Here is a 15,010-nt window from a genome sequence, read left to right on the forward strand (position 1 = left end):
GGAGAAATAGGAAGGAACTACAACAGAGGGTTAGAGGTAGAAGTGTGAAGAAAATTTAGAGGACTTGGGATGCCAAGATATAAGAGTTTCTTTGATTCCTAAGTTGGAGGGAGACTTACATTTTTTGAGAAAAGCCAGGTTTTCAGATGTTTGCGGAAAACTTGGAGAGAGCTCAAGTTCCGAAGAGAGGAGGTAAGGTTGTGCCAGAGCTCAGTGATTTTGAAGTGAAGGGAAGTCCCTAGCTTTCCTGTGTGGGAAATGCCTTTTAGCGAGGGGAAGGATAGTTTTAATTTGTAGGAGGATCTGGTGGTATTAGGGTTTGAGGAATTCCAAGAAAGAGGGATAAAGGGAGGGAGGATACCATATAGGATTTTGAAAGTTAAACAGGCGCATTTATAGTGGACCCTGGCGATTATTGGAAGCCAGTGGAGCTTGGCCAGGAGCGGGGAGACATGGTCAAATTTACTTTTAGCGAAGATGAGCTTGGCCGCGGCATTGAAGTCTGTGGAGGTTTTTCTTAGTTAGGCTTAAGTAGATAGAGTTGCAATAGTCCAATCTGGAGAGGATGATGGATTGGACAAGGAGGGTAAAATGTTTTTGATGGAAGCAGGATCTAACTTTCCATGTGAAGGCTGAAAAAGCATTTTTTTTACCAAGGATTGGAGGTGGTCATTGAAGTACAATGTGGAATCAATGATGATGCCCAAGACCTTGCTTGAGAACTCAAGCTGCAGAGAGGAGCCAGAGGGTAGTGGGATGGAGGTGGGTAGGTGATCTAGTTTTGGACCGAGCCAAAGAAGTCTTGTTTTGGACTCATTCAATTTCATTTGTACAGTGTGGGCCCAGGATTATGGATTATGGAGGTAATTCATATCATATATGTGTGAATTTTGATTTTACAGGTATAAATACAGCAGACTGCATAGAGGGTATATTCTGGGTTTCATGTGGGTAATTTAAAAAATATACATATTCCTGATTTTACAACGGAGTCCATGTTTATTTTGAAAAAATTCTCTGGCAGCTTTTGCACCTCCTTCAGTCCAAACAAAAGTGTTAACAACCTCACCACATACAAACTCCAACTGTGGGACTTATATAAGTACAGTAAGTACAGTAAGACCCTTAAATACAATCAGCAAAAAAATTGTTATTAGCCTAGTGGTGGAGATACCCCATGAAAGTACATTTATAATAGGTGGAGAAAAAGCCTCAACTTATCAACAATATATGGACGGCAACCCAATGAGTTCTTAAGCCAGTCCTGCTCTGTATCATAGGCCAAAAAAAACTCCACATGTTTCAAAATGTAACTTTTCAAAACGGGACCAAAACCACCACTGTGCACAGGGAGCCAGAAAAAGAACAAAACAGTTCACTTATCTTCCGACGATGGCAACAACAGCAGCGAGTAGATCTTCCTGCTATAGCACTTCACACGCTGAAAAAAGACAAGGAACTGGATGTCGCCAACAAGGCTCTTGTTTCACCGAACAACGGCTGCGTCAGGGCAATCACATTCTCTCCAGGTGGACAGAGCAGGAGAGAATGTGATTGCCCTGACGCAGCAGTTGGGATAAGCAGCATGAAATTTGTTTTACTACTTGAGATCTAGCTAGGTACTTGGGACCTGGGTTGGCCACTATTGGAAACAGGATACTAGGCTTGATAGACCTTTTGGTCTGTCCCAGTAAGACAATTCTTATGGTCTATATCTGCCTTCATTTTTATATGTTTCTATGTAACCTTATTTTGGTAAGTGATTTACAAGAGCGATTGAGGGAAAAATAATACCTAACCTTCTGGTGCTTAAAAATGTAAAAACTTGCCTTTAGGAGCTTAGCTCCTTAATTGTTTGCTCTGACAAATGGCATGTAGGTGCCATATACTTATATAAGTACAATGTAATGTATATGATGCCACTTTTTTGTACACATGTATTTTTCTACAATACTTGTTCCTGCAGCAAGTTTTTAAGAAAATAAATGTATTGTTCATTGCTGCCCTGTTTCTAGCACAGTTTCCAACAGTGGCCAATCCAGATCACAGTACCTGGCAGAAACCCAATTAGTAAGAATACAGAAAGCAGATCCTCTTAACTATAATCCAACCCAATGAATAAACTTATTAGCAAACTAATAGGGTTATCGGATTTTATGAATTCCTTTATTTATTTAATTAAAATTGGCTTCCTCACACTTATCGATTCATAAATAAATTTTTCTAATCCCACTAATAATTTTATTTTACCCTACATATAACACAAAATATATCTAAATATCTTAGGTGATAAACTAGGAGGAGGATACATCATATATTGTTGATGACTCTCGGTGCATCAGACCTCCCATAACCTATGTTATCTCAGGTCCCCACATTCTGCTCTCACAGTATAATCATCTATACCACCCCCTCCTTCTCTTCCCTTAGTAATCAAAACCTCACTATTTAATGTTTAACTTCTAATAAACTCATTTAAAAATTACTATTTATTTAATTATTGTTATCCCCAATAGTGCTCAATTTTATTACTAAAAAATTATTTCTACAATTTCTATCCTTAACGTGACTGTTCGTCACTGGCGTGACTATTAGGTTCCTTCATTACTAAAAATCTATTCATCTCAAACCTAACTACTTGCTTAAAAAGTCCCCTTGACCTCCATCCCAATAGTGAGCATTTGCTGTCAACCAGGTGTATTACCAGTAGATAAGGACAGGTTGTTCACCCTCTCCAAGGTAGGGAGAACAAGAGGGCACTCTCTAAAATTTAAAGGTGATAGATTCCGTACAAACATAAGGAAGTTCTTCTTCACCCAGAGAGTGGTAGAGAACTGGAACGCTCTTCCGGAGTCTGTCATAGGGGAAAACACCCTCCAAGGATTCAAGACAAAGTTAGACAAGTTCCTGCTGAACCAGAATATACGCAGGTAGGGCTAATTTCAGTTAAGGTGCTGGTCTTTGACCAGAGGGCCACCGCGTGAATGGACTGCTGGGCATGATGGACCACTGGTCTGACCCAGCAGCGGCAGTTCTTATGTACCACACAATAGCATACGTACTTACAAACTAAACTGTTATTCTGGGGTGCGGTGAGCTGCAATGATTTTTAGTTTGAAAAGAAACCATCGGGCCCAACGCCATTTTTAACTCCTTTCTGTGTGTCATGTGATTCTGACGTCATTCTAACATTGTGGAGCAGCGTATACAACTATTGGCATACCTAGCATATGTGGCATCCTGGGCCCATCATTTTTTGACATCCCCCCCATCTGTATGAAAAACATGATTTTTAGTAACAATCCAAACGTCACACAAGAGTATACCTAGGAAAAGGCAGCATCTTACATACTGCAGTGAGTACATCAATATACCCATTGTAAAACTAAACAAGCCAGACTAGTACAGATCAATTCTGCAGTCAGTCCTAACAGAAAACCATGTCTTTCGAATACACAGAAAACACCTTCACCTAGTATGGAATATGTAATCACAAACTAACCCCTCACCTTTTTACAAAACTGTAGTGTGGTTTTTAGCCATGGTGGTAGAATTCTGAACATCATAGCTGCTACCATCACGGCTAGCGCTAAAAAACGATCCATAGTTTTGTAAAAGGGGGGATAAAATAGAAATACATAGACAAAGGTTAAATTGAACCAGCAAGAAGTTGGACTCTGCATACAATGCAACACCACAGAAACAGTGACACGTGTCTCCTAAAGCAATAAATAAATAGAAAATTTTTGTTCTACCTTTGTCTTTGCTGGTTTCTGCTTTCCTCATCTTCTTGTTACTCTCTTCCTTCCATCCACTGTCTGCCGTCTCTCTGCCCCTATATGCCATCTTCTCTCCTTCTATTCCCCTTCCAGAAACTGTATGCCTCCCCCTTCCATCTCTCCTTTCACCCCCTTTGGTCTGGCATCTCTCTCCTCTCCTTCCCTTTCACACCTCTTTTCTGCAATCCCTTTCTTCCCTCATTTTCCTTTTCAATTTATTTTCTGCATCCATCTAGATTACGTTCTTTTTACCCTCTCATCAATTTCCTTTATTACTGTCTACCTACAGCTCGCCACCTCTTTCCCTCATCCCCTCCAGTATTTCCCTATCTCCATCCTTTCCCCCCCATCATGTGCCCTCTTTCTCTACTCCTTCCATCAAGTACCTTCTGCTCTCTCTGTCCACTTCCATCCAGCATCTGCTCCCCTCTTTCTCTCTTCCCATTTCCTTCCTGCATTTGCTCCCTTATCTCTATCTTCTGCACTTCCATCCAGTATAGGCTCCCCCTCTACCCTCCCCACTACCATCCAATGTCTGCCCTTTCTCTCTCCATCCACCCCTCTTCAATCAGCATCTGCCCCCTTTCTTTCCCTCCAATTCAATTACATTCAGTATCCTTTCCCCTTATGCCTCTCTCCCCTTTTCCTGCACACCAATTCCATCGGTACTACCCTTCCATACCATCCTACCCCCTTTCTCTCCCTCCACCACTCTTCTATACCAGAAGTCCTGCTCCCTTCATGCAGCAAGATCCCGCGATGAGTACGTCTGCCGGCTCTGCTCCTGAAGAAGTAAGTTACGTCGGAGGGGGTGGACCCGGTAGACGCAGTCATCGCAACTCCCTGCGACTGCCGGGTCCACCCCCTCCGACGTAACTTACTTCTTCCTAAGCAGAGCTGGCAGACATACTCATCGCGGGACCTTCCTGCCCCTCAGCGCGGCTGCCAACTCTGCTTCAGAGCAACTAAATCGGAGGGGGTGCACCGGAAGCCATGCTGAGGTGTAGGTCTTTCTCAACAGTAGGGTAGGACGTTCTGGACCGCTATGCACCCCCCTAGGGCATGCACCCGGGGCGGTCCGCCCCACCCCCCACCCCCGCTTGGTACGCCACTGTATACAACATCAAAGGGAAGTTAGTATCTGATCTCAAAAGAGACAGAGCACAATTCCTGCTGTTTTTAATCTCAAAATATCTACTTGTAATTGAAATTAAATGGCTGTTCACTTCCTTTTTATCATTAATCAGACATCCCCCTCCCTATTCAGTCTCACTGGCGCAAGGGTTTTCAGATAGAGGAGCCAGCATTTTTCCATCTTTAGTACAATGGATTTAATATCACCCCCTCTCTTATTAGTATATCCACATGTTCTACTGGCTGATCACTCTTCATTTTTATCATTTATCAGACATCCCATTCCCTATACAGTCTCACTGGTGCAAGGGTTTTCAGATAGAAAATCCAGCGGTTTTTCCTTCCTTCCTTCCCATCTAAGGCAGGGTGATAATGCTGCACCAATGGTATCTCATTGCATAGAGTTTGGACATGGTTTTGATGATCTAAAGTTTGTGGTGTTAGAACATGTGGCTACTTGAATGAGAGGTGTTGACATTAATTCCATTTTATTAAGGAAGGAAAAATGCTGGATTTTCTATCTGAAAACCCTTGCACCAGTGGGACTGAATAGGGAATGTGATGTCTGATAAATGATAAAAAGGAAGAGTGATCAGCCAGTAGAACGTGTGGATATACTAATGAGAGAGGGGGTGATATTAAATCCATTAGGCACTCTCCTGCTAGTTTTGTTTGGGGGTGGGGGTTTCCTGCAGGAGGAATTAGGCACTCTCCTGCCGATTTCATTCAGGGGGGAGGGGGTTTGGGGAGTTTTCCAGCAGGAGAGATTAGGCACTCTCCTGCCAGTTTCGTTCTGGGGGGACACCCTCCTGCCGGCGATCTTCATGGGGGGTGGGGGTGGGGTTTCAGCAGGAGGAACTGGGCGCCCTTCTGCCAGCGATCTACAAGGAGGATGGGGGTGTTCCGGCAGGAGGGATTGGGCACCCTCCTGCTGGCGATCTTCAGGGGGGGTTCCACGCAGGAGGGACTGTGCACCCTCCTGCCGGCAATCTTCGGGGGGGGGGGGGTAACGGCCATGGCTATAATAACCTGATTTTGTAACATGGACGTCAGTTAGAGAATAGGGTTTACTTTAGGTGGCCTTAGGCCCGATTCTATATAGGACGCCCATCCGCTTCTGAGACCGGGCATCGAATCTGGGTCAATATGCTCAACAGAATCTGTTCTCTGTCTCAATAAACATGATGTTATAAAAAAAAAAAAAAGTAGTTTAAAATAAAAATAGTTATAAGTAGTCATTTCTGTGCCTGTTAATTTGATTTAAGTAAAATCTAAAAGCTTTCTTCACAGAAACTTCAAGATTGTTTGCAACAGAAACACTCAGAGGAACTTCAGTCTCTAAAAGATTCACAGAGAAAAGTAATGGAAGCTTTCCGACTGGAAATGGAGCAGGAACTTCAAACTCTGCGCTTTGAACTGGAAGATGAAGGGAAAGCTTTGCTAGGTACTTTCCAGCTATATACAGTCTTACTTATCATGTTCATGGCTATCACAGTTTTCAAGGGCATTTGCACTGTAAACAGTGAATTATCCACATAAATTAGATAGGGGGACACATTCTCAGATGCATGTTTTGGGCAGGATGGGAAAATGTGCATGTAGTTTTTTTACCCACTCAAAAAGCTGTCATAAATGCAGTGTGAACATTTATGAAGCGGTAGTGTATGAATACTACCAATAGTTAGAACTTGGGTTAAAAGATGCTCTACTAATAATGTTCCTAGGAGAAATGTCCACTTTCCATACTTATATTGTTCATTTATTTTTACAATTTTTGTCTTTCGAAGAGGAAAAACTATTTATTATATTTGTGCATCTATTCTACTACTACTACTATTATTATTTCTAAAGCGCTAATTATACTATCTTTACATTATCATGACTTTAAAATAGATCTTTCTTAACTATGAAGTGAGAAGAATATAAGAACATAAAAATAACTTTACTGGATCAGACCAATGGTCCATCTAGCCCAGTATCCCATCTTCACGGTGGCCAATCCAGGTCAAGTACCTAGCAAAAGCCTAAATAGTAGCAACATTCAGTGCTACCGATCTAGGGCAAGCAGTGGCTTTCCCATGGACTTTTCTTCCAGGAACTTGTCCAAACCTTTTTTAAAACCAGCTACGTTAACCGCTCTTACAACATACTCTTGCAATATGTTCCAGAGCATAACTATTTTCTGAGCGAAAAAATATTTCCTCCTTTTGTTTATAAAAGTATCTCATAAGAACATAAGAATTGCCGCTGCTAGTTCAGACCAGTGGTCCGTTGTGCCCAGCAGTCCGCTCACACAGCAGCCCTTAGGTCAAAGACCAGTGCCCTAACTGAGACTAGCCTTACCTGTGTACGTTCCGGTTCAGCAGGAACTTGTCTAATTTTGTATTGAATCCCTGGAGGGTGTTTTCCCCTAAAACAGCCTCCGGAACAGTGTTCCAGTTTTCTACCACTCTGGGTGAAGAAGAACTTCCTTATGTTTGTACGGAATCTATCCCCTTTTAACTTTAGAGAGTGCCCTCTTGTTCTCTCTACCTTGGAGAGAGTGAATAACCTGTCTTTATCTACTAAGTCTATTCCCTTCATTCTCTGGAATGTTTCAATCATGTCCCCTCTCAGTCTCCTCTTTTCAAGGGAGAAGAGGCCCAGTTTCTCTAATCTCTCACTGTATGGCAACTCCTCCAGCCTCTTAACTATTTTAGTCGCTCTTCTCTGGACCCTTTCGAGTAGTACCGTGTCCTTCTTCATGTACGGCAACCAGTGCTGGACGCAGTATTCCAGGTGAGGGCATACCATGGCCCGGTACAATGGCATGATAACCTTCTCCAGTCTGTTTGTGATCCCCTTCTTAATCATTCCTAGCATTCTGTTCACCATTTCGCCGCTGCCGCACATTGCGGGGACGGCTTCATTGATTTATTGACCAGTACTCCCAAGTCTCTTTCCTGGGGGGGGGGTCTCTCCAAGTACTGCACCGGACATCCTGTATTCGTGTATAAGATTTTTGTTACCGACATGCATCACCTTACACTTATCCACGCTAAACCTCATTTGCCATGTCGCAGCCCATTTCGTGAGCATGTTTATGTCATGTTGCAGGTCTTCACTACTCTGAATAACTTTGTATCGTCTGCAAATTTAATCACCTCACTCGTCGTAGCAATTTAGCACCGAACCCTGCGGCACTCCACTCGTGACGCTTTTCCAGTCTGAGAATTGTCCATTTACCCCCATTCTCTGTTTCCTATCTGCCAGCCAGTTTTTAATCCACGTAAGTACTTCACCATCGATTCCATGGCTCGTAATTTTTCGAAGTAGTCGTTCATGCAGAACCTTGTCGAGCGTCTTCTGAAAATCCAGATATACAATGTCGACTGGGTCACCCTTGTCTATCTGCCTGTTTAATCCCTCAAAGAAGTGCAGCAAGTTTGTCAAGAAAGATTTTCCTTTGCTGAAGCCGTGCTAGCTGGTCCTCATCAGATCGTGTCCGTCAAGGTGCTCAATGATGCGGTCCTTTATCAGCGCCTCTACCATCTTTTCCAGTACCGAGGTCAGGCTCACCGGTCTATAGTTTCCCGGATCTCCCCTCGAACCTTTCTTGAAGATTGGCGTAACATTCGCCACTTTCCAGTCTTCCGGAATCCTTCCCGATTTGATTGACTGATTGGCTATAACAACAGTTTATATACTGCAATACCGTGAAGTTCTATGCGGTTTATAAAAGATTAAAAGAAGGTACAAAATGATTGAACTTAAGAGAGGTGAAAGAGAGTGAGTAATAGGTCAAGAAAACCGTTATTGAGGAGAGAGAGATGCAGTGACGTACCAAAGGAGGGGCAGGGGGGGAGGTCCACACCGGGTGCACGGCCCAAGGGGGTGCATAGCTGGTCACTCACCAGGGAATAGGCTGCCACTGCTGTCATCAGGAGCAAGCCGGCGCTGAATTCTCCCTCCCTGCTTCTCTTCCCCGCGAGCCGCCAACTCTAGCCGTCCGACGTCAATTCTGATGTTAGAATTGACGTCGGGCAGCGAGAGTTGGTTGGCCCGCGGGGAAGAGAAGCAGGGCGAATTCGGCGCCGGCCTGTTTCCAATGGCCAATGGCAGCCTTTACCCGGTGGTGGTGGCAGCAGCATTTTTCCAAATGGCTATGGCATGGGGGAGGGAAGGGAGAAAGAAAGAAAGGGGGGGGGGAGACAGGGATCCAGAAAGAAAGAAAGAAAAAAAATGGGGCATGGGGAGAGAGAGAGAAAGACAGACGTAGAGAAAGAAAGGAGGCATGGAAAGAGAAAGAAAGAAGGGGGCAGGGTGAAAGAAAGAAAGAAAGAAATGGGGCACTGAGAGAGAGAGAGAAAGACAAACAGAAAGAAAGGGGGCATGGGGAGAGAGAAAGAAAGAAGAGGGTAGGGTAAAAGAAAGAAATGGGGCACGGAGAGAGAGAAAGAGAGAAAGAAAGGGGGCATGGAGAGAGAAAGAAGGGGACAGGATGAAAGAAATAAAGAAATGGGGCATGGTGAGAGAGACAAAGACAGAAAGAAAGGGGGCAGGGAGAAAGAAAGAAAGGGGGAGACAGAGATCCAGAAAGAAAGAAAGGGGGGGGACAGGGATCCAGAAAGAAAGAAAGGGGGCAGGGTGAAAGAAAGAAAAAAAATGGGTATGGGGAGAGAGAGAGAAAGACAAACAGAGAAAGAAAGGGGGCATGGGGAGAGAGAAAGAAAGAAAGAAGGGGGCAGGGTGAAAGAAAGAAAGAAATGAGGCACAGAGAGAGAGAGAAAGACAGACATACAGAAAGAAAGGGGGCATGGAGAGAGAAAGAAAGAAGGGGACAGGATGAAACAAAAAAAAAAAGTTGGGGGAGGGAATGAGATCTGGAGGAGAGGAAGCATACAGGAAGCTGAAGAAGGGAAGAAATATTGGATGCACAGTCAGAAGAATAAAGTGCAACCAGAGACTGATGAAATTACCAAACAAAGGTAGGAAAAATGATTTTATTTTCAATTTAGTGATCAAAATGTGTCCGTTTTGAGAATTTATATATGCTGTCTATATTTTGCACTATGGTCCCCTTTTACTAAACCGCAATAGCAGTTTTTAGCGCAGGGAGCCTATGAGCATCGAGAGCAGCATGGGGCATTCAGTGCAGCTCCCTGCACTAAAAAACGTTATCGCGGTTTAGTAAAAAGGGAGGGGTTATATTTGTCTATTTTTGTATAGTTGTTACTGAGGTGACATTGCATAAAGTCATCTGCCTTGACCTCTTTGAAAACCCGCGGAATATAAATGATAATTAACATTTTCTCTCCGTACAGTGTACTTTGTGTTTTTAAAATGTTATTGTTGGTAGATCATTTTGACTTGGCCATGAAGGTAAGGGGGAGGGGTGGAGGGGGCTGCTGAAAGACATCTATTAATCCTTGCAGGCTTGACTGTGCAGGGAATTATTTTTGTAAAATCATGTTTTGTTATGTGACTGGCATTATTTAGACTTTAATTTCTATGAATAAATAGAATGAAAATTATATAAAATTACTTGCTTGTTTTTATGTGCGTGCGCTGAAGGAAAGTGGAGAGAAAGTGGGCTGAGGACGCTGAAGGGAAATGGGGAAGAGAGAGTGGGGAGAAGACGCTGATTTATGTGCAAATATATTTTATTGAGCTAAGCAAAAACATCAAACAGGGTGACAAAACAAAGTACAGGAAAGCTCAACATTTTGAAAATTACAGAACCCAGACCCCACAGATCACTTCCCCCCAAGGAACCCCACCCCAAATAAACCCTCCCCAAAACACCCCCTCCCGGGTCCTCCTTCCAGATACAACAGTACCAATGAAAAACACAAAAGGAAACAGACAGACTAAGTGCAACATGATGAGACAGAAAACAAAGATTCAACAGTTAAGCAAACGGCTGCGAGTCAAAGGAGTCATGGTTGTCCAAAATGGTTCCCAAGTGCGTTGAAAGATGCAGCCTGAGAGAGAAGAAAGGTCCATCACATCCCTCCTTTCCCACATCAGGAGAGTAATCATCCGAAAACGCCAAAGGGAGTAGTCCGGAGCATCATCCTCAAGCCATTTCAACAAAATACATTTCAGGGCAACGAGAACAGGCCACTTAAGGAAAGCTGCAGCCCCCCTGGTACGAGGGAAATAGTGGGGGACAGCTCCAAATAAGAGCAAAGGGGGAGATGAATGGTAATTGTCCAAATGCGCTCCACAAACACAAAAATAGCATTCCAAAAATCTTGTACATTAAGGCAAGTTCAAAACATGTGTCCCAAGCCCGCTTCTGGGGCCTGGCAATGAAGACAGGCAGCGGTCTCACGCAGTCGTGATAAATAAGCCCTCTTAGGAGAAATGTACAAATGGAAGACCAACTTATAGTGTTGCTCCCAAAAGGTGGTATATTTTCGAAAGGCACGCAGCCTATGGACAGCCTGCAAAAGCACATCATCAGGCAATTCTACTGCAAGGTCACAAGACCAAGCATCTTGCAATTTAGAATGATTAAATAAGGGGGACTCATCCTTCAAATGGCGATGATGGAACTAAAGGGGAACAGGAAGTTGGGAACCAATGGTAAAAGCCATAGACAGCATCTTGTGGCAAGAGGCTTGCAAAGAATGAGAAGGTAAAGAAGAGATGTAATGGTGAATTTGCATGTAAGCAAAATAATCAGTGGGTGGGAGAGCAAATTCGTCCCGCAGCTTTGTAAAAGACTTCAATTTGCCATCATCAACCAATTGAAACACATAATGAATGCCCCTTGTTTCCCACCGAGCAAAACTCAAGCCATCTATCCCAGGTAGGAAGGAGCTATTAAAGCGGATAGGCAGAAAAGGAGTTACAGAAGCAGAGAGAGCGTGGTATTCCACAAGGGATGGTGAAGCAACTTCAGAGAGAGATGCTCAGGCAAAAGAGAAGGAAGAGAATGAAGATATGCACTAAAGTGAGTATAGCGGAAACATGAGAGTTCCAAAGAAGTGTTAGTGAACGCTGAAGTACCCCTAAAAAGATCATTAATGTGGCACATGCCACATCCGATAGATAGCGAAGGTTCAACAAACCCAAGCCGCCCTTTTACCACGGAGATGCCGCCCATTTGTAAGGCAGGCGAGGCCGCTTCCCAGCCCAAAGAAAGCTTTGAACCAAGCGTGTTAGACGACGTTCATCTCGAGAAGTCAAATAAAGAGGAAGGACCTGAAAGACAACAAGGGACAATGAGCATGTTATAAAGATGCACCCTACCTAAAAGTGAAAAGGGGAGATATCCCCATAACTGTAGTTTATTCTGAAGGGCCTGGAACAACGGTTCCACGTTCAAGCGATACAGGCTAGATAAGTCCTGAGGAATAAAGACCCCCAAATATTTCAAATTGGAGTCAGCCCAACGAAGAGGAAAAACACCCCTCCAGGTGTCACGCAATTCAGGGGGAAAAGGCAAGGCAAAGGACTTATCCAGATTAAGAGACAGGCCAGAATAAAAGCCAAATTCAGAAATGAGGCCCAATGCCGCCGGCAAGGAGTCTTCGGGCCTAGTGAGAATCAAAAACATGTCATCCGCAAATGCCAAGGTCTTTAACTCCACCCCATCAACATGGAGGCCCTGCACCTCCGCAAACCCCCGAAGAGTACAAAGCAAGGATTCTAAAGAAAGAAGAAATAGCAAGGGGGAAAGGGGTACCACGAAGGATGGGGAAAGAGTCCATAAGGGTCCCATTGACTAGAAGTGAAGCCCTCGGGTTAGAGTAGAGAGAGCGTATTGCGTGAAGATAAAATCCTCCCAACCCAACCTGATCCAGAGTACGAAACAAAAAAGACCAATGGACACTATCAAATGCCTTAGAAGCATCCAAACTGACAAACAAAGCCGGTAACTGGTGAGAATGACAGTGAGCAAGTGCAAAGAGAACCATAAGGACATTACAAACTGATTGACGTCCCTGGATGAACCCGACTTGATCCTCATGAACAATCCTAGGGAGATGGGGAGCGAGACGGTCGGCCAGTATATGAGCAAAGAGCTTAAGATTCACGTTGATCAGGGAGATGGGATGACAGGAGCCCAGTGAGTCAGCCTCCTTACCAGGCTTTAACAATAAAGTGATAAGGGCCTCATTAGCGTAACACAGAAAGGAGCCCTGAGCAATTGCAGCGTTAAAGTAGGCCAATAAAGAACCACAGAGATGGGGAGAAAGAAGGCGGTAAAAGTCTCCCGAAAAGCCATCCGGGCCCGGGGCCTTATCAGAGTGGAGAGCTAATTCAGCCGCCCAAAATGGGCTATTGAGGGAGGACACTGCGTCCTCCGGCAAGCGAGGAAGTCCAGAGGACTGAAGGTAATCTGTCAGTAAGTCCGGAGAGACATCATCAGCAGCATCATATAGTTGGCTAAAATAGAAAAAAGAACTGCGGAGATATCAGCTGTATTGGTCACCACACCCCCACCATGAGTCTGAAGAGACAATATCAGTTTCCTGCTAGTCTCAGCCTTTACCAAATGTGCCATAAGGCGCCCAGGCTTGTTACCAAAACGTTGAAAGCTATGTTTATGGAAAGCCATCCATTTTTGAGAACGGGAATGAAGTAACGAATTTAAAGCCTCTTGGGCAGACAAATAGCGTTCTCGAGCCTCCCTCGAGGGATTCGAATGAAACGACCGCTTAGCTACTCGCAAGGCCCGTTCTAAGTTGATGATGCCTCTGTGAATACGTTTGGTACGAGCACTCAGAAAAGAAATGATATGTCCCCGAATCACTGTCTTAGCGGCCTCCCAAAACAAAATAGGATCATCCATATGGGGAGCGTTATTAGTAGAGTAATCCTCCCATTGGGCCTGCAAAAAGGTTTGAAATTCCTTGTCCTTAGCAAGATAGAACGGAAACCGCCAGAACGATGTCCGAAGATACGTGACGTCCAGATGAATATCTACCCAAATCGGGGCATGATCAGAAATATTCAGGGGACCAATTTCGGCCAATGGGACCGAAGAGAACAAAGTCGAAGATGGAAAAATATGGTCTATCCGAGACCAGGTACCGTGTGCCCGAGAAAGATGAGTATAGTCACGAATCTCAGGATGAAGAAGTCGCCAAGGGTCTACCACTGAAAGAGTATCACAAAAGTCCACAAGAAGATGGCCCTTAGCTCCCAAAGAGGCAAGAGAGGTTCTGGACTTATCCAGATCAGGGTTCAGCACCAAATTAAAGTCCCCCACGATAAGAAGGGAACCCCCAGAAAAACGAGAGTAGAGTTGAGACAACCATTGCAAAAAGGCCGATTCCCCCGAGATAGGGCCGTAGACCACAAGTGAGATATAAGATCGTGCACCCAAGGTCAGGCGCAAAAGCAGATATCTACCATCAATAGCTTTTTCGAGAACCTGCACTCCAAGAGGCGAAGACTTGCGGACCAACACAGCAATGCCACCATGGCGGCCCTGAGAGGAAGCAAAATATACCGCCCCCACCCAGGAGCATCTCAACTTAACATGTTCCACGTCAGTCAGACGAGTTTCCTGTAAGCAAGCAATATCCGAGCGATAATGCTGCAGAGCAGCTAATATTTTGGACCACTTTATCGGTGACGTAATGCCCCCAACATTCCAAGAGGTAAGCCTAAAGGGGATACTCAGGTTGGGAAATCAGGATAAGAGCAAAATAAAGAAGAGAGAAGAAAAAAGTGGAGACCACCCCAGGAGCCCAGCCACCCCCCAGAACAGTGGTGCCAAACAGGTGGCACAGCCTGAGAAACTAAACAAAAGCTAGACAAGTACTGAAAAAACTGAATATACATTTGGAAGGAGGATCCCCCCACCCACCCGATCCAACAACCCCACCCACATGACCCTAAACTCACCCCCCAAACTCTGTACTACAAAAACCCGCACCACACCACCTAAATGGAGTGGAGCGAAGGAGTCACTCCTTTGTGAATGGGGTCCCCTAGCTCCCCCCCCCCCCACGCACACAACCCAAATATGGCATAAAAACCAACAGGAATGTATCTCTATCATAATATACCACTCCTGAGATGCACAACAGCCCCCCCTCCCCAACCACCAATACCCAGCTGGGGAAAGGAACCAGTGGATCCAAAAAAGGGGGGAT

At 44.5% G+C, this 15,010-nt stretch overlaps 1 protein-coding gene across 6 annotated transcripts in view; it reads left to right on the top strand.

The window, feature by feature from the left end:
* The window catches only part of FAM184A (family with sequence similarity 184 member A), a 408,528-nt gene that overhangs the window by 321,509 nt on the left and 72,009 nt on the right, over positions 1 to 15,010 (top strand). For all 6 annotated transcript variants that reach the window (XM_033938486.1, XM_033938491.1, XM_033938492.1 and 3 more), the window contains one exon: positions 6,204 to 6,357. In XM_033938486.1, coding sequence (XP_033794377.1) covers positions 6,204 to 6,357 — 154 coding nt within the window. The remainder of the gene's footprint in view (positions 1 to 6,203; positions 6,358 to 15,010) is intronic.

Source organism: Geotrypetes seraphini, chromosome 3 (assembly GCF_902459505.1).
Source record: "Geotrypetes seraphini chromosome 3, aGeoSer1.1, whole genome shotgun sequence".
Taxonomy (NCBI): domain Eukaryota; kingdom Metazoa; phylum Chordata; class Amphibia; order Gymnophiona; family Dermophiidae; genus Geotrypetes; species Geotrypetes seraphini.